The 19,364-nt window shown below is 37.9% G+C and overlaps 1 protein-coding gene across 1 annotated transcript in view; it reads left to right on the forward strand.

Moving 5' to 3' along the window:
- Positions 1-19,364, forward strand: part of TXLNB (taxilin beta) — a 67,333-nt gene that overhangs the window by 18,887 nt on the left and 29,082 nt on the right. The window contains exons 5-6 of the mRNA XM_059177406.1: positions 14,440-14,634; positions 16,458-16,577. Of these exons, the coding sequence (XP_059033389.1) occupies positions 14,440-14,634; positions 16,458-16,577 (315 nt within the window). The remainder of the gene's footprint in view (positions 1-14,439; positions 14,635-16,457; positions 16,578-19,364) is intronic.

Genomic DNA, 19,364 nt, shown 5'->3' on the forward strand with positions numbered 1-19,364 from the left:
CTGTGTGTTTACATAAGTAGTGTTATATTGTAAGGAGATAAAAATTAAATCAGATAAGAGTAGAAAGGTTATCAACAAGGAAATTTGAAGAATGGGATGGGCTGCCTAGGTGGATCCATTGGTTAACTCTTGACTTTGACTCAAGTGGTAAGTTCAGGGTCATGAGATCCAGCCCCATGTTGGGCTACAGGCTGGGAGGGGAGCCTACTTAAGATTCTCTCTCTCCTGATGCCCCTCCCCCTTCTAAAAGTAATTAAATAATTACTTAATTAAAAAATGGGATCATGTGGCTTGGGCTCTTTGAGTAGCATTCAAAGACAGAATGATGGAAGTTAAGGAGACCCGGTACATATAGCCACACACCCTCACTAATGGCCTCCAGTTACTGGCAATGAAATTCAGTATCATTATTACACTAGAACATGTGCTAAGTGCCTTACATATGTTGTTTTATTTGATCTTCACAACAACCTTGCCAGGGTTAATATTAATAGCTCCATCTTATGTTGCTAAATAAACTGAGACTTGGCAATCTAAATCAGTTGTCCCAAGGTCATGCATATATTAAGTATCAAAATCAGGCTTCAGATTCAAAATATTTTCCGAGTTCCCTCCTCAGTTTTTCTTTGACCCATGGATTATTTAGAAGTGTTGCTTAATTTTTATGGCCCATGATATATGATCTATCAATGAACATACTATACACACTTGGAAAGAAGGTATGTTCTTCAAATGTCAGGTATAATTTTGCATAAGCAACAATTAGCCTTAGATCATTTAGGTTTTTACTGAATTTTTGTCCAGTTGTTCTATCAATTACTGAGGAAATCTCCTAATATAATTAAAAATCTCCTAGTATAATTGGGAAACTGTCTACTTCTCCTTTTAATTATGTAACTGTTTGCTTCATGTATTTTGAAGTATTAATTTGACATTTGTGATTGTTATGTCTCCTTGATAAATTGTTTAATCACTGTGAAATGTCCTTCAGTAATGATCTTTTTCTTGATGTCTACATTAACTGATATCAGTAAAGCCCCTCCAGTTTTCTTACTCTTATTGTTTTCATGGTATATCTCCTTCCATCCTTATTTCCAAACCTCGCTTTTATATATAAAGTGAACCTCTTATAGACAGAATATAGTTAGACCTTGTTTATTTTCATTCTTATGATATCTGTTAGAGTACTAGTCCATTAACATACAGTGTAATTATTAGTGTGGTTAGATAGGCTTCTACTATTTTGTTATTTTTCACTATTTGTCCTCTCTGTTTTCTGGTCCTCTATTTTTTTCCCCATCTTCTTTTGGATTATTTGAATATTTTTAAAATTCCATACTAATTTATCTCTTGGATTTCAAGTTATACTTCTTTGTATTTTCAGTGGTTGGTCTGTGATTACTTAAACATTTGTAACTTTCCAGTCTAGCTAGAGCTAATAGTGTCTCACTTTATATAATGCGTAGAAACACTGCAACCTAAATAGGTCCATTTACTGCCCCCCCTTCAAACTATTATTGTTATATGCATTACATTTGCATATGTTTATAAAGGGATCATGACCTAAGCACCCAGGCACCCCTGTTCGACCTTTTCCTATTGTCCCACAAGTCCTTCAGTCTCTTGTATGTTCTTCACCAATCTTCTTTCTTCTATCTTCAGATTAGATAATTTATATTGGTCTAGCATGACACTCACTGATTCTTTTCTCTGTCATCTCCATTCTCCTCTAAGTCCACCCAGTGATCTGAAAATTTCATATTTTGCTGCTTTAACTCCAAAATTTCCATTTGGTTCTTTCTTACAGATTTTTTTTTCCTCTCTTGAGATTTCCAATCTTTTCATTCATTAAGATAGTATTTTCCTTTATAGTTACTAAGCATACTTATAATACCTGTTTTTAAATTCTCATTTGCTAATTCCACATCTGGGTCACTATGAAATAGGCTTCCTCTTATTATCTTTCCTTATAAGAATGGGCCACATTTTCTTAACTCTTCATACATCTAGTCATCGTAGACTGTATCCTGGATGTTGCAGCTGTTGTGTTGTGGAGCAACTATACTACAACTCTACCATTATACTCCCTGAAAATGTTGTCATTCTTTTTAAGCAGGCATTTAACTTGATTAGAGTCAAATTACAAATTCCCTCTCTTGGGCAGCAGCTCAAACTCAGTTCATTTCTTTTTTTCTCATTAGGCTGCTTTGAGTCTACCATGCACATGTGTGTTTCAGGGTCAGCCAAAGATTTGAGCAGAATTTATTCACAGAATTTAGGGTTCTTTTTCTTTTTCTCTCTCTCTCTCACTCTCTTTTTGGGGACTCTCCCATCATCTTCCAGGAGCTATAGCTGCCCAGAGTGCTTCATTCTTCACATCGGAAAAATGGTAGGTAGGTTTTCTATGAGAGTTTTACCCATCCCATGCAGATGCTAATTTCAGTCTGCATTCAAGCTACAAGCTAGAAAAAGAGAGAGAGAGAGAAACTTAGAGTATACCATTCCCTATTTATAGGTGTTAGCTTCCCTCTAGCTTTTGCCTGACTCTATCTCCAGTTCTCCAGTGTTTTTAAATAGTTATTTCTTGCATTTTGTCCACACCTTATACTTATTATGCATAGAAGTGTCAAAGCAGTATGAGCTTCCTTGGCCATACTAGTAAAACAACCTAAGTATATCTGCATCTAAAATCCATGTGTTAGGAACTCGGGAAGATATAGAAAAAGAATGCATGCCAAACTTTTCCACACACACACACACACACACACACACACACAAATAGCAACTATTACTATTCTGTATTAAAACTGATTCTTCAGTAAGTTAAAAAAAAAAAAAAAACCACAAAAGCTCATAATTTAGGATCATGTAAAAAGAGACAGATGAAAGTCTGAGACATGGGTTTATTTCAATAAAATACTCATATATTTGAAGCAATAAATGTGAACTTCGAACTACTGAAAAAGAACTGGCTAGTTAGAGATAGGTAAGTGTTTTGGGGAATATGATTTTAGTAAATAAGTAGGATTTGTTATCAGAGTATCATAGAATTTTAACATGGAAAGGACTATAAGACTCACCTAGTCCATGTTACTCGTGCCTGTATGTAAATTAATAATTTACTGATTCACTGAATAAGCACTCACTGGATATCTATGAATGGTGTGCCAGGCACAGCACCAGTTCTAAGATGCACAGTGCTACTTGCACAGTCTGTTTTCTTAGTAATTTCAGATTTTGCCCTTCAATCTTATTTGCATTATTAATTTCCGTTTTGAATAATGTACTTGATAAGGAAATTTTTTTCTCTGACATCATCCAAATGATTACAAATTCTTTCCCAAAAGAGTCAAATTTTATAAGATTTCTCTAGTTTTTTTCTCCCAATGAGAAACGGTGTACTGCGAAATGCAAAATGCTGCTTTGTGAGCCAGGATTCAGCACTATAATGGTTTGGCCTGTGTTTAAACCATCTTAACACCCACACCTTCTTTCTGTAGCCAGTTGCCAGTGACAAGCTCAAACTTGCAGATTATCCTGGGGTGTTTCTTTCATTTACTCATTCATTCATGGATGCAATAATTATAAACACAAACGGCATGCAGATCATGGTCTATAGTTCTACAGCTAGGAACCTATTGACTTCTTCTTCTTCTTCTTTTTTTTTTCCTGCATTTTTTAAAAAATTTCTTTTCAGCGTAACAGTATTCATTGTTTTTGTACCACACCCAGTGCTCCATGCAATTCGTGCCCTCCTTAATACTCACCACCTGGTTCTCCCAACCTCCCACCTCCTGCCCCTTCAAAACCCTCAGGTTGTTTTTGAGAGTCCACAGTCTCTCATGGTTCACCTCCCCTTCCAATTTCCCTCAACTCCCTTCTCCTCTCCATCTCCCCATGTCCTCCATGTTATTTCTTTGCTCCACAAATAAATGAAACCATATGATAATTGACTCTCTCTGCTTGACTTATTTCACTCAGCATAATCTCTTCCAGTCCCGTCCATGTTGCTACAAAAGTTGGGTATTCATCCTTTCTGATGGAGGCATAATACTCCATAGTGTATATGGACCACATCTTCCTTATCCATTCGTCCGTTGAAGGGCATCTTGGTTCTTTCCACAGTTTGGCAACCGTGGCCATTGCTGCTATAAACATTGGGGTACAGATGGCCCTTCTTTTCACTACATCTGTATCTTTGGGGTAAATACCCAGTAGTGCAATTGCAGGGTCATAAGGAAGCTCTATTTTTAATTTCCTGAGGAATCTCCACACTGTTTTCCAAAATGGCTGCACCAACTTGTATTCCCACCAATAGTTAAGAGGGCTCCCCTTTCTCCACATCCTCTCCAACACATGTTGTTTCCTGTCTTGCTAATTTTGGCCATTCTAACTGGTGTAAGGTGGTATCTCAATGTGGTTTTAATTTGAATCTCCCTAATGGCTAGTGATGATAAACATTTTTTCATGTGTCTGATAGCCATTTGTATGTCTTCATTGGAGAAGTGTCTGTTCATCTCTTCTGCCCATTTTATTTATATGATTATCTGTTTTGTGTGCATTGAGTTTGAGAAGTTCTTTTTTTTTTCTTTGATATTGGTATTTTTTTCAATTTTTTATTTTTTAAAAACATATATTTTTATCCCCAGGGGTACAGGTCTGTGAATCGCCAGGTTTACACACTTCACAGCACTCAACAAAGTACATACCCTCCCCAATGTCCATAACCCTTCCCCCCTTCTCCGAACCCCCTCTCCCCAGCAACCCTCAGTTTGTTTTGTGAGGTTAAGAGTCCCATATGGTTTGTCTCCCTCCCAATCCCCTCTTGTTTCATTTATTATTCTCCTACCCCCTTAAGCCCCCATGTTGCATCACCACTTCCTCATATCAGGGAGATCATATGATAGTTGTCTTTCTCCGCTTGACTTATTTCGCTAAGCATGATACGCTCTAGTTCCATCCAGGTTGTGGCAAATGGCAAGATTTCATTTCTTTTGATGGCTGTATAGTATTCCATTGTGTATATATACCACATCTTCTTTATCCATTCATCTGTTGATGGACATCTACGTTCTTTCCATAGTTTGGCTATTGTGGACATTGCTGCCATAAACATTCAGGTGCACGTGCCCCTTCGGATCACTACGTTTGTCTCTTTAGGGTAAATACCCAGTAGTGCAATAGCTGGGTCATAGGGCAGTTCTATTTTCAACATTTTGAGGAACCTCCATGCTGTTTTCCAGAGTGGCTGCACCAGCTTGCATTCCCACCAACAGTATAGGAGGGTTCCCCTTTCTCCTCATCCTCGCCAGCATCTATCATTTCCTGACTTGTTAATTTTAGCCATTCTGACTGGTGTGAGGTGATATCTCATTGTGGTTTTGATTTGTATTTCCCTGATGCCGAGTGATATGGAGCACTTTTTCATGTGTCTGTTGGCCATCTGGATGTCTTCTTTGCAGAAATGTCTGTTCATGTCCTCTGCCCATTTCTTGATTGGATTATTTGTTCTTTGGGTGTTGAGTTTGCGAAGTTCTTTATAGATTTTGGACACTAGTCCCTTATCTGATATGTCGTTTGCAAATATCTTCTCCCATTCTGTCAGTTGTCTTTTGGTTTTGTTCAGTGTTTCCTTTGCAGTGCAAAAGCTTTTGATCTTGATAAAATCCCAATAGTTCATTTTTACCCTTGCTCCCCTTGCCTTTGGCGATGTTCCTAGGAAGATGTTGCTGCGGTTGAGGTCGAAGAGGTTGCTGCCTGTGTTCTCCTCAAGGATTTTGATGGATTCCTTTCTCACACTGAGGTCCTTCATCCATTTTGAGTCTATTTTCGTGTGTGGTGTAAGGAAATGGTCCAATTTCATTTTTCTGCATGTGGCTGTCCAATTTTCCCAACACCATTTATTGAAGAGGCTGTCTTTTTTCCATTGGACATTCTTTCCTGCTTTGTCGAAGATTAGTTGACCATAGAGTTGAGGGTCTATTTCTGGGCTCTCTATTCTGTTCCATTGATCTATGTGTCTGTTTTTGTGCCAGTACCATGCTGTCTTGATGATGACAGCTTTGTAATAGAGCTTGAAGTCCAGAATTGTGATGCCACCAACTTTGGCTTTCTTTTTCAATATTCCTTTGGCAATTCGAGGTCTTTTCTGGTTCCATATAAATTTTAGGATTATTTGTTCCATTTCTTTGAAAAAGATGGATGGTACTTTGATAGGAATTGCATTAAATGCGTAAATTGCTTTAGGTAGCATAGACATTTTCACAATATTTATCCTTCCAATCCAGGAGCATGGAACATTTTTCCATTTCTTTGTGTCTTCCTCAATTTCTTTCATGAGTACTTTATAGTTTTCTGAGTATAGATTCTGTGCCTCTTTGGTTAGGTTTATTCCTAGGTATCTTATGGTTTTGGGTGCAATTGTAAATGGGATTGACTCCTTAATTTCTCTTTCTTCTGTCTTGTTGTTGGTGTAGAGAAATGCAACTGATTTCTGTGCATTGATTTTATATCCTGACACTTTACTGAATTCCTGTACAAGTTCTAGCAGTTTTGGAGTGGAGTCTTTTGGGATTTCCACATATAGTATCATATCATCTGCAAAGAGTGATAGTTTGACTTCTTCTTTGCTGATTTGGATGCCTTTAATTTCTTTTTGTTGTCTGATTGCTGAGGCTAGGACTTCTAGTACTATGTTGAACAAGAGTGGTGATAATGGACATCCCTGCCGTGTTCCTGACCTTAGCGGAAAAGCTTTCAGTTTTTCTCCATTGAGAATGGTATTTGCGGTGGGTTTTTCATAAATGGCTTTGATAATATTGAGGTATGTGCCCTCTATCCATACACTTTGAAGAGTTTTGATCACGAAAGGATGCTATACTTTGTCAAATGCTTTTTCAGCATCTATCGAGAGTATCATATGGTTCTTGTTCTTTCTTTGATTGATGTGTTGTATCAGATTGATTGATTTGCAGATGTTGAAACAACCTTGCAGCCCTGGAATAAATCCCACTTTGTCGTGGTGAATAATCCTTTTAATGTACTGTTGAATCCTATTGGCTAGTGTTTTGGTGAGAATTTTCGCATCTGTGTTCATCAAGGATATTGGTCTATAGCTCTCTTTTTTGATGGGATCCTTGTCTGGTTTTGGGATCAAGGTGATGCTGGCCTCATAAAATGAGTTTGGAAGTTTTCCTTCCATTTCTATTTTTTGGAACAGTTTCAGGATAATAGGAATTAGTTCTTCTTTAAATGTTTGGTAGAATTCTCCCGGGAAGCCATCTGGTCCTGGGCTTTTGTTTGTTTGGAGATTTTTAATGACTGTTTCAATCTCCTTACTGGTTATTGGTCTGTTCAGGCTTTATATTTCTTCCTGGTTCAGTTGTGGTAGTTTATATGTTTCTAGAAATGCATCCATTTCTTCCAAGTTGTCAAATTTATTGGCGTAGAGTTGCTGATAGTATGTTCTTATAATTGTCTGTATTTCTTTGGTATTAGTTGTGATCTCTCCTCTTTCATTCATGATTTTATTTATTTGGGTCCTTTCTCTTTTCTTTTTGATAAGTCTGGCCAGAGGTTTATCAATTTTATGAATTCTTTAAAAAAACCAGCTCCTAGTTTCATTGATTTGTTCTATTGTTTTTTTGGTTTCTATTTCATTGATTTCTGCTCTGATCTTTATTTCTCTTCTCCTGCTGGGTTTAGGCTTTCTTTGTTGTTCTTTCTCCAGTTCCTTTAGGTGTAGTGTTAGGTTGTGTACTTGAGACCTTTCTTGTTTCTTGAGAAAGGCTTGTATTGCTATATATTTTCCTCTCAGGACTGCCTTTGTTGTGTCCCACAGATTTTGAACAGTTGTGTTTTCATTATCATTTGTTTCCATGAGTTTTTTCAATTCTTCTTTAATTTCCTGGTTGACCCATTCATTCTTTAGAAGGATGCTGTAAGTCTCCATGTATTTTGGTTCTTTCCAAACTTCCTCTTGTGGTTGAGTTCTAGCTTCAGAGCATTGTGGTCTGAAAATATGCAGGGAATGGTCCCAATCTTTTTATATCGGTTGAGTCCTGATTTGGGACCGAGGATGTGATCTATTCTGGACAATGTTCCTTGTGCACTAGAGAAGAATGTGTATTCTGTTGCTTTGGGATGAAATGTTCTGAATATATCTGTGATGTCCATCTGGCCCAGTGTGTCATTTAAGGCCTTTATTTCCTTGTTGATCTTTTGCTTGGATGATCTGTCCATTTCAGTGAGGGGAGTGTTAAAGTCCCCTACTATTATTGTACTATTGTTAATGTGTTTCTTTGATTTTGTTATTAATTGGTTTTTATAGTTGGCTGCTCCCACATTGGGGGCATAAATATTTAAAATTGTTAGATCTTCTTGTTGGACAGACCCTTTGAGTATGATATAGTGTCCTTCCTCATCTCTTATTATAGTCTTTGGCTTAAAATCTAATTGATCTGAGATAAGGATTACCACTCCTGCTTTCTTCTGATGTCGTTTAGTATGGTAAATTCTTTTGCACCCCCTCACTTTTAATCTGGAGGTGTCTTCGGGCTTAAAATGAGTTTCTTGTAGGCAACATATAGATGGGTTTGGTTTTTTACCCATTCTGATACCCTGTGTCTTTTGATTGGGGCATTTAGCCCATTAACATTCAGGGTAACTATTAAGAGATATGAATTTAGTGCCATTGTATTGCCTATAAGGTGACTGTTACTGTATATTGTCTCTGTTCCTTACTGATCTACCACTTGTAGGCTCTCTCTTTGCTTAGAGGACCCCTTTCAATATTTCCTGTAGAGCTGGTTTGGTGTTTGCAAATTCTTTCAGTTTTTGTTTGTCCTGGAAGCTTTTAATCTCTCCTTCTATTTTCAATGATAGCCTAGCTGGATATAGTATTCTTGGCTGCATGTTTTTTTCGTTTAGTGCTCTGAATATATCATGCCAGCTCTTTCTGGCCTGTCAGGTCTCTGTGGATAAGTCTGCTGCCAATCTAATATTTTTACCATTGTAAGTTACAGACTTCTTTTCCTGGGCTGCTTTCAGGATTTTCTCTTTGTCACTAAGACTTGTAAATTTTACTATTAGTTGATGGGGGATGTGGGCCTATTCTTATTGATTTTGAGGGGCATTCTCTGAACCTCCTGAATTTTGATGCTTGTTCCCTTTGCCATATTGGGGAAATTCTCCCCAATAATTCTCTCCAGTATACCTTCTGCTCCCCTCTCTCTTTCTTCTTCTTCTGGAATCCCAATTATTCTAATGTTGTTTCATCTTATGGTATCACTTGTCTCTCGAATTCTCCCCTCGTGGTCCAGTAGCTGTTTGTCCCTCTTTTGCTCAGCTTCTTTATTCTCTGTCATTTGGTCTTCTATATCGCTAATTCTTTCTTCTGCCTCATTTATCCTAGTAGTGAGAGGCTCCATTTTTTATTGCACCTCACTAATAGCTTTTTTGATTTCAACTTGGTTAGATTTAAGTTCTTTTATTTCTCCAGAAAGGGCTTTTATATCTCCTGAGAGGTTTTCTCTAATATCTTCCATGCCTTTTTCGAGCCCGGCTAGAACCTTGAGAATTGTCATTCTGAACTCTAGATCTGACATATTCCCAATGTCTGTATTGATTAGGTCCCTAGCCTTCGGTAGTGCCTCTTGTTCTTTTTTTTTTTTTTTTTTTTTTTGGTGAATTTTTCCGCCTTGTCATTTTGTCCAGATAAGAGTATATGAAGGAGCAAGTAAAATACTAAAAGGATGACAACAACCCCAGGAAAATATGCTTTAACCAAATCAGAAGAGATCCCAAATCGTGAGGGGGGAGAAAGGGGATAAAAAGAGGTTCAGAAAGAAAGAAAGAAGAAAGAAGAAAAGAAAAGAAAAGAATTAAGAAAAGAAAATGAATAAAGAAAAGTATAAAAAAGAAAAAATATATATGTATATACATATATATATTAGATAAACTAGTTAAACGTTAAAAAAGAAAAGGATAAAAGTTAAAAAAAAATTAGCAGAAGAAGTGAAAAAAATGAATAAGAAAAAAAAATTAAATTAACTGCAAGACTAAAGAATCATAGGGAGAAAGCCGTGAGTTCCGTGCTTTGCGTTCTCTTCCTCTGGAATTCTGCTGCTCTCCTTGGTATTGAAACTGCACTCCTTGGTAGGTGAACTTGGTCTTGGCTGTATTTCTTGTTGATCTTCTGGGGGAGGGGCCTGTTGTAGTGATTCTCAAGTGTCTTTGCCCCAGGCAGAACTGCACAGCCCTACCAGGGGCCGGGCTGAGTGATCCTCTAGGATTTGCTTTCAGGAACTTTTGTTCCCTGAGCGCTTTCTGTAGAGTTCCGGAGGACGGGAATACAAATGGTGGCCTCCTGGTCTCCAGCCCAGAGGAGCCGAGAGCCCGGGGCCCCACTCCTCAGTGCGCCATCAGAGAACAGCGTCCAGTAACTCCCGTCTGCCTGACGTCCGGCCGTGCTCCAAGCTCACCAAGCCTGCGACCAGTTCAAGGTAACCTCGAGCTGTGAGCTCACTGTCGGCTCTGTCTCTGTAGCCAGCTTCCCCGTTCTAATACCTGTAAGCTCTGCGACACTCAGACACCCCCGATCCTTCTGTGACCCTGTGGGACCCGAGGCCACGCTGACTCCGCGTGGGCTTCACCCCGGTTTAGCCTCTGGAGCAATGTCCCTCAGCGGAACAGACTTTTAAAAGTCCTGATTTTCTGCTCCGTTGCTCCACCGCTTGCCGGGAGCCAGCCCCTCCCCCCAGGGTCTATCTTCCTGTCGCTTTGGATTCACTTTTCCACCAGTCCTACCTTTCAGAAAGTGGTTGATTTTCTGTTTCTAGAATTGCTGTTATTCTATTCAATCTGCCAATGGAGTTGTAGGTGTTTGCACTTTAGATAAGCTATCTAGCTGATCTCCTGCTATCTGAAGTAGTCTCAGCCTGCTACTTCTCCACCATCTTGACTCCTCCTCCAAGAAGTTCTTTATAGATCCTGGATATCAACCTTTTGTTTGTACTGTAATTTGCAAATATCTTCTCCCATTCCATGGGTTGCCTCTTTGTTTTGTTGACTGTTTCCTTTGCTGTGCAGAAGTTTTTGATCTTGATGAAGTCGCAAAAGTTCATTTTTGCTTTTTTTTCCTTTGCCTTTGGAGACATATCTTGAAAGAAGTTGCTGTGGCTGATATCAAAGAGGTTACTGCCTATGTTCTCCTCTAAGATTCTGATGGATTCCTGTCTCGCATTGAGGTCTTTTATCCATTTCAAGTTTATCTTTGTGTATGGTATAAGAGAATGGTCGAGTTTCATTCTTCTACATATAACTGTCCAATTTTCCCAGCACCATTTATTGAAGAGACTGCCTTTTTCCACTGTGTATTTTTTCCCTGCTTTGTCAAAGATTATTTGACTATAGAGTTGAAGGTCCATATCTGGGCTCTCTCCTCTGTTCCACTGGTCTAAGTGTCTGTTTTTATGCCAGAACCATGCTGTCTTGGTGATCACAGCTTTGTAGTAAAGCTTGAAATCAGGTAACGTGATGCCGCCAATTTTATTTTTGTTTTTCAACATTTCCTTAGCAATTAGGGGTCTCTTCTGATTCCAAACAAATTTTAGGATTATTTGCTCCAGCTCTTTGAAAAATACCGGTGGAATTTTGATTGGAATGGCATTAAAAGTATAGATTGCTCTAGGCAGTATAGACATTTTAACAATGTTTATTCTTCTGATCCAAGTACATGGAATTGTCTTCCATCTTTGTGTCTTCTTCAATTTCTTTCATGACTGTTCTGTAGTTCCTCAAGTACAGATCCTTTACCTCTTTGGTTGGGTTTATTCCCAGGTATCTTATGGTTCTTGGTACTATAGTAAATGGAATCAATTCTCTAATTTACCTTTCTGTATTTTCATTGTTAGTGTATAAAAAAGCCACTGATTTCTGTACATTGACTTTGGAAAACTATAAACTCCCAAAATTGAACCAGGAAGAAATTGACAACCTGAATAGACTGATATCTAGTAACGAGATTGAAGCAGTGATCAAAAACCTCCCAAAAAACAAGAGCCCAGGACCTGAGAGATTCCCTGGGGAATTCTACCAAACTTTCAAAGAAGAAATAACACCTATTCTTCTGAAGCTGTTTCAAAAAATTGAAGCAGAAGGAAAACTTCCAGACTCTTTTTATGAAGCTAGCATTACCCTGAGCCCCAAAGCAGGCAAAGACCACACCAAAAAGGAGAATTTCAGACCAATATCACTGATGAATATGGATGCTAAGATTCTCAACAAGATCCTAGCAAACAGGATCCAACAGCACATTAAAAAGATTATCCACCATGACCAGGTGGGATTCATCCTTGGGTTGCAAGGATGGTTCAACATTTACAAATCAATCAATGTGATAGAACAAATCAATAAGAGAAGAGAAAAGAACCACATGGTCCTCTCAATTGATGCAGAAAAAGCATTTGACAAAATCCAGCATTCGTTCCTGATTAAAACGTTTCAAAGTATAGGGATAGAGGGAACATTCCTGAACTTCACAAAATCTATCTTTGAAAGACCCACAGTAAATATCATCATCAATGGGAAAAAGCTTGCAGCCTTCCTGCTGAGCTCAGGGACATGACAAGGATGCCCACCCTCACCACTCTTGTTCAACATAGTATTAGAAGTCCTAGCAACAGCAATCAGACAACAAAGAGAAATAAAAGGTATCCAAATTGGCAATGAAGAAGTCAAACTCTTTCTCTTCACAGATGACATAATTCTTTATATGGAAAATCCAAAAGACTCCACCCCCAAACTACTAGAACCCATACAGCAATTCAGTAACATGGCAGGATACAAAGTCAATGTACAGAAACCTGTTGACTTCTAAGCTAAGCTAAAGCAGTAAGGAAACAATGATATATATATATATATATATATATATATATATATATTCAATGATTCAATGACTCTTACCAAATGGCTATAATCATGCTTGGTGAAATATATATAGTGAGTATTGGCATACAAAGATCACAGAAATAACATCTCAGTTAATATCTTCAGATTATAAAGTGCGGGTATTTCCTATAATATTCCTAAGAAATGTTTTTGTGACTTAATTATGATTCAGATATCAGGAGATTTATTGGAGTAGAGAATATGTTAATACTGTAGAGGAAAGAGGATACCTAATGGTAAGTTAATGTATTTTCAGAGCATAATTCTTAGCATCAGTTTTTATTTTGATCACATTATTCTACTATCATAATACGGATTTGCACAATTACTTCTATTTAAATCATTTATTTCTTTTTAAAAATCCTGTTACATAATTTGATCACAGAAGGCAACTAAATGCAGTATAATTTTCCTTGCCAACCATGAAGCAAGCTTTCATAATAACAATTAGTCAGAACTGAAAGGCATCCTAAAATGCCTATATCATTTTTCAGCAGTGTCTCTATCTTTGGTATGATATAGCAAGATTAAACCCTTTGATTCTAAAAGAATGAGAGGAATCATCACAAAGCAAATAATTCTCAATATAGATATGGGGGAAATTTGGGCACATTGTTGGTAGTTAGCAATGAAGGGAGGGTTTTGATTTAGGAGAAAAGAGAACAGAAATGATATAAAAGTTAATTTCCAATTCTTGAAGAGGGGGAAATTAGATGTTTCATTTGAGAGTTAAAGAAAATTTGGAACTTAAAATTGCTTTCAAATTCAAAATCTATATTGAACATTTCAATTACCCTATGTGACACATGGCCTGATTGTTCTTTCAGAAATAAAATACCCAGAAAATTTTCTAAGATTTCTTTTTACATTTCTGAATTGCTAAAATTGATCTATAGCTATTTAGCTAAACTTGTTTTCTTTTCAAGCTTGCTGATGAAGGTTTTTCTTACTAAGAAAAAGTTTAATATTGTGATCACTTGTATTTACAAAACTTGGATAATACAATTATGCGTTTAACATGCCATAGTTTTTGTTTTTTTTTTTTTAATAAAGGAATATAAGATCTATTATTCTTCTTTCTATACCAAACCAAGGTAACATAGGATCTGTCTCAACGATCAGTAAAGCTGAGTGGCCTTTTTTTCAGGCCATAGCCAAGAGATCAAAACCCACCTACTGCATGTTTGATAGAAATTGGTACAGTATAGGCACTCAGCACTCAATGGGAGACCCGTCATCTTTAAAACAAGCCTATTCATCACTATCAAGTTCAAGACCCTCATTGCACCTTCTCTGGGCAACTGTGTATTTACAACTGAAACTTATCCTCATATATTTATTTTGGTCCTGAACAAGTTTAGCTCCAGAGAACAGAAAAAATGTCCTGCTTAATGCTCCACACTGATCTCCTTTCACTTACCTAACCCTGAGTTCTATAAACCTGGATGCACATAAACCAGCATAACAAGAAACTTTGCTTTTTATCCACAGGAGGAAACACTTCAGCGGGCACGAGAGGAAGAAGAGAAAAGGAAGGAGATCACAAGTCATTTCCAGACCACTCTGACGGATATCCAGGCCCAGATTGAACAGCAGAGTGAGAGAAATATGAAGCTGTGTCAGGAGAACACAGAGCTTGCAGAGAAACTGAAAAGCATCATTGATCAGTATGAGCTCAGAGAGGAGGTGAGAACCACATCAAACAACTTAGGAGCACTATATATAGATCCAGATCTGGGCTGTAAAGGTGGGGGACTTGGTAATAAGAAAGTTATGGCCAGCCCTCTCAATTGGTTAATGTTTAGGATTAGATTTCTTTTACTAGCCAAAATAAAAACAGGTGGTATTACAAAATACCTGGCTGAAAGCCATATGGGATTTCTCTAAAACTGGAATCACTGTAAAGCAAAGGCAATAAATAGGAAGTAGTAGGTCATGAGCACAGTTACCTTTGAAAATAGTATTTCTCAGCTTTTTAAAAACACTTTCTGCAGAGCCAGGAAATATCTCACAGACTTCTTCTTAACAATCATCATGTCATCTAAATGTCATCTACACAGTCTGTGTTCTATATGTCCCACAAACCAATAGTAGTATTAATAATATAATAATTATAATATTAATGGTATTACTTATTCAGCACTGAGTTTGTGCTAGGAAAGCTGCTGAGTACTGTACTTTACATATAATATGTCATTTCATTGTTTCAACAATCTTATGCATTAGATAATACCATATCCACATTATATGGGTGGGAAGCAGAGGTTGAGATTAAATCACTTACCTATAGTCACAAAAGCCAAAAGAGTTTTGTTTTCAGTATTTTACATTAGGGAGACTATGAGGATATTTTGTAATTCCAAAATTGTATCTTAATATTTAATATATTTTTAAGACTCCAGAAGCCTTCTCAGGGTTTTTATATATCATATTATTTACCCTATCCCACGCAAATTTTAAAAGTCTGCCTTAAATGTCACAGAACATAATCAGAGTGGCTCTGCTGACAACATGCTAAGATTTTATCAAAAGAAAAACTGAGCCAATAGCACACGGAAACAATAGGTAAACCAAGAAGTCCTTCACAGTAAGTCAAAATGCCATGCTACCATTTTACCTTGTCACCAAGATCAATCCTACTCCAGAGTGGAGGTTCAGACAAAAGCAAAAGGGAAGAAGCTTAAAAAAAAAAAAAAAAAATTTTTTTTTCCGTACTCTTCAGAGAGATTCCCAGATAAGAATGGCCTGGTAGACCAGTTGTACATTCTTGAAATTGGTTCTAGATAAGCCCCAAGGCTAGAATTCCATAGGTCCTCTTGTCAGTGGGACCTCCTAATGACCAAGAAATTTACACTGAAGTAGAATTTGAAGCTTCTCTTCACTAAGCTAGGCAAGAGGTCAAAAGATGTAGAGGAGGTAGGAGCACATTTGCATATCAATTCATCCATGACCCTTGGCCTTTGTCTTGCTCACCAGAGCAACAGAGTTGAAGTGGGGAGGGGCTCCCTCTCAGTCCCAGACCCTGGGCCACAGACTGGTCCTCCAAAGCTGCCTTACAACCCTTGAGACAAGAATGTGGAAGAGAATTCACTATGATAAATTATATGAATATGATTAAAACCAGTTTCAGAAATTGCCAAAATACTGAGTGATGGTGCTGTAGCTCTTGCAATATATATCAGTCTGCCCTCTAGCATAATAAGCAGCATCATACTTAGTAGTTGCTACATTTAGACAAAGTTGGGAGCTTCTGGAGCTAACATTACTGAACTCTGCACCTCAACCTTTTGTAGAGCTACTACTTTGCATAGAGCTAAATGCAGGGGGTTTTACTAATTTACGATTTTATACAAAGCCATAAGTGATGCCAGTGCATTTATTCACCCTACCTCCCTTTTCTTTAAATCTCAAAACCTATAAAACATGTGTGTTGATATTACTTTTTTAACTTACATTTCTCAGCACCAATAATAACTAAAGCTTGATATGTGCCATTTCTTTTCTCTTAGCATCTGGACAAAATATTTAAACACAGAGAACTGCAGCAGAAGCTGGTGGATGCGAAACTGGAACAGGCCCAAGAAATGATGAAGGAAGCCGAGGAGCGACACAAACGCGAGAAGGAATATGTACTTATCAGTGTGCTTGTCTGGTGTACTTGGGGGTCAGAGAACCTCTGAGAAAGTTGTTTTTGACCACAATCACAGAGCACTAGACTGATGGAGGGAACTGAGTTTCTCTAGAGAACTACATTGGCCAGCCCACAGTAGGCATGGTACCTACATGGTTTTTGACATAAAATCATCATGCATCCATTCAACAAGACTTTTTCAAGCACCTGTCTTATACTAAGCATCATCTAGGTGCTGGGGGATAGCAGTGAGCAAGACCAAGAAGGCCATATCCCAGCATGGAGACTAGAATCTAACTGAGACAGGACAGGCAATAAGAAAACAAAAATGAAGGAAAATTTCAGATAATAATTGGTGCTATTAGGGAAATGGGGAACTGAAAGGGGGCAGAAGGAGGGAGCTACTCTAGATAAGGTGACCAGTGGCCAAGTTATATAGCTTTTTAAGCTTGAAAAGTAGTTTGGATTTTACCCTAAACATACTGAGAAAGTCTAGGTAGTTTTAGCTACGGAAATGACATGATCTGCCTTGCATCTGTTAACAGATGACCTTGGCTTCTGGGCGGAAAATGAATTGAAGAGGGACAAGGAGTCTATTCCAGCAATACGGAAGAAGCCTGATGGCGGCTTGGGTTGGGGACATGGCAACGTCCAGCTGGGGAGCTGGGCATGGATAGAAGTTTTCAGTGCAAAACCAACAGTCACTGCTCTGAACTAAAGATGGTGATAGTGAGGAAAGGGAACAGTCAGGGATGGCTTCTGAGGTTGGGGTTTAAGAAACTAAATGGTGGCTTTTAATGACATCTCATTAATTCCAAACATTCTGAAAACAGCTGTAGGGCCATTCTGCTGATACAAGAACTGAGAGTTATAGAAGATATGTGACTTGTTTAAGGTCACACACTGCTAAGTGATCAAGATGTGTTGGTCACACTTCCAACACATCACATCTCCAGTGTGTCTGTCTCCAAAACCTAAGCTCTGTGTCTGTCTCCAAAACCTAAGGTTCAAATTTGGCCATTTAACAACTGACCATAAATTCTGTGATTACCTAAAAACAGACTAGAATCACTTCAGTTTGTTAGAAGAGTAATTTAATCATAACTTCAGTTTCCAAACATAGCAACAAAGGATGAATTTTAGAGAACATAACCTGATAGACACTGGATAATCTCAAATCAGAAGTCCATGGGCTCTTAATAAAAAAGGTTAAGTTGGGGCACCTGGGTGGTTCAGTCAGCAAGTGTCTGCCTTCAGTTCGGGTCATGATCCCAGGGTGGTGGGATCAGCTCCCACATCATACTCCCTGCTCAGCAGCGAGTCTGCTTCTCTCTCTCCCTCTGTGATCCCTCTTGCTCTCACTCTCTCTCAAATAAATAAAACATTTTTAAAAAGTATGTTGTTAAATCCATCTCCAACTGGCTCTCAAAATAAGAAATAAAGCATCTAATTATTAGTCAGAATCCAAGAAAACTGATGTGCCACCATTGGCATAATTATCCTCTTAGGAAAACTATGCTCCCTTCAGGATAGCAGTATCTTTGATATATAACATAAGACCTGACAGAAGAATAACTAGACAGAGCTTCGTTTGAAAGAGACTAGGGACAGTTTTGAGGTGACTCAGCCTTAGCAAGAAACTAGCATGCTACCCTTTTTTCCTACCCTCATGTAGCAAAGCAGCAGATTTTAGGCCAAAAAAATTAGCCCCCTCAGTTTTTCAGGTTCCAGCTGTGATGCTTCTTATTGAAAGCAGTGAAATATCAAGTCAAAGCTGGAGGGTTCTTTCATCCCAAGTGGAACAGGCAGCCACCTGTTGGTCAGGGAACCACCAGTCACCACTGGGCTCCTCAGCCTGCTCATTGAAGCAGGGGATCAGATGGCCAGAGAGGAGCCTACAGGTTTTGGACTCCACATCCTCCCCAGCCCTCCATGGGATGGGTTGATTTCACTCTTACAACAATTAACCTTCATAGCTCACTGAGAGGCATAGAGGAACAGATAGAATCTATTTTACAAATGGAGAGGTTGAGCCAAGAGAAAAAGATAATCTTGAATACTAAAAAAGATGCTTCCAAGTTTTTTAAAATGATGACTTTATTGTTTTTTGTTCTGATTGCAAAAAGTGGACATTTTTAAAAATAGGAGCAAAGAAAAAGGAAAAAATAAATCAGCCTGTCTTCATATATACTAGAACTTCATAAGCTGATGGCCACATAATTGACTAGCCAGATTAATCCATGATGTCCATCATTCTCTCTGTAAACACACTAAAGACTCCCACCGCATCTGTGCCTAGACAGCCATTTGAGTGTCTATACATGGGTTCCCAAGTTAAGATGGCAGTGACCAAGAATCAGCTCTTTGCTCCCAAAACTTTTCTTTCAGTTATTCTTGCTTTTGTATTATGAAAACCAACAGAACGACAAAGAAACTGATGAAATGTAAGTGAGAAAAGAAAGTTGTTTCTATGAAAACTATGCTTAAGGCTTTGAAAGACGAAATATAGACAAATAGCACAACACGTGTTATTTTTGGAGTTGGAGTAGCTATAAAAGACTGGGAGAAAGCTCTACAACTCCAGAGAATTACCCAATCAAGCTTCTTCGTAATACCTTTAGGTCTGTAGGTTCTAGTACTATTGTTTTAAAAAGTAAAAAAAAAAAAATATATATATATATATGTATATATATATATACATATATATATATATATATATATATATATATATGTTGTATGTGGCACATTATGGACATAATCTTTATAAAAACAAAACAAACAACAA

This window comes from Mustela lutreola, chromosome 6, assembly GCF_030435805.1.
Source record: "Mustela lutreola isolate mMusLut2 chromosome 6, mMusLut2.pri, whole genome shotgun sequence".
NCBI classification, from domain to species: domain Eukaryota; kingdom Metazoa; phylum Chordata; class Mammalia; order Carnivora; family Mustelidae; genus Mustela; species Mustela lutreola.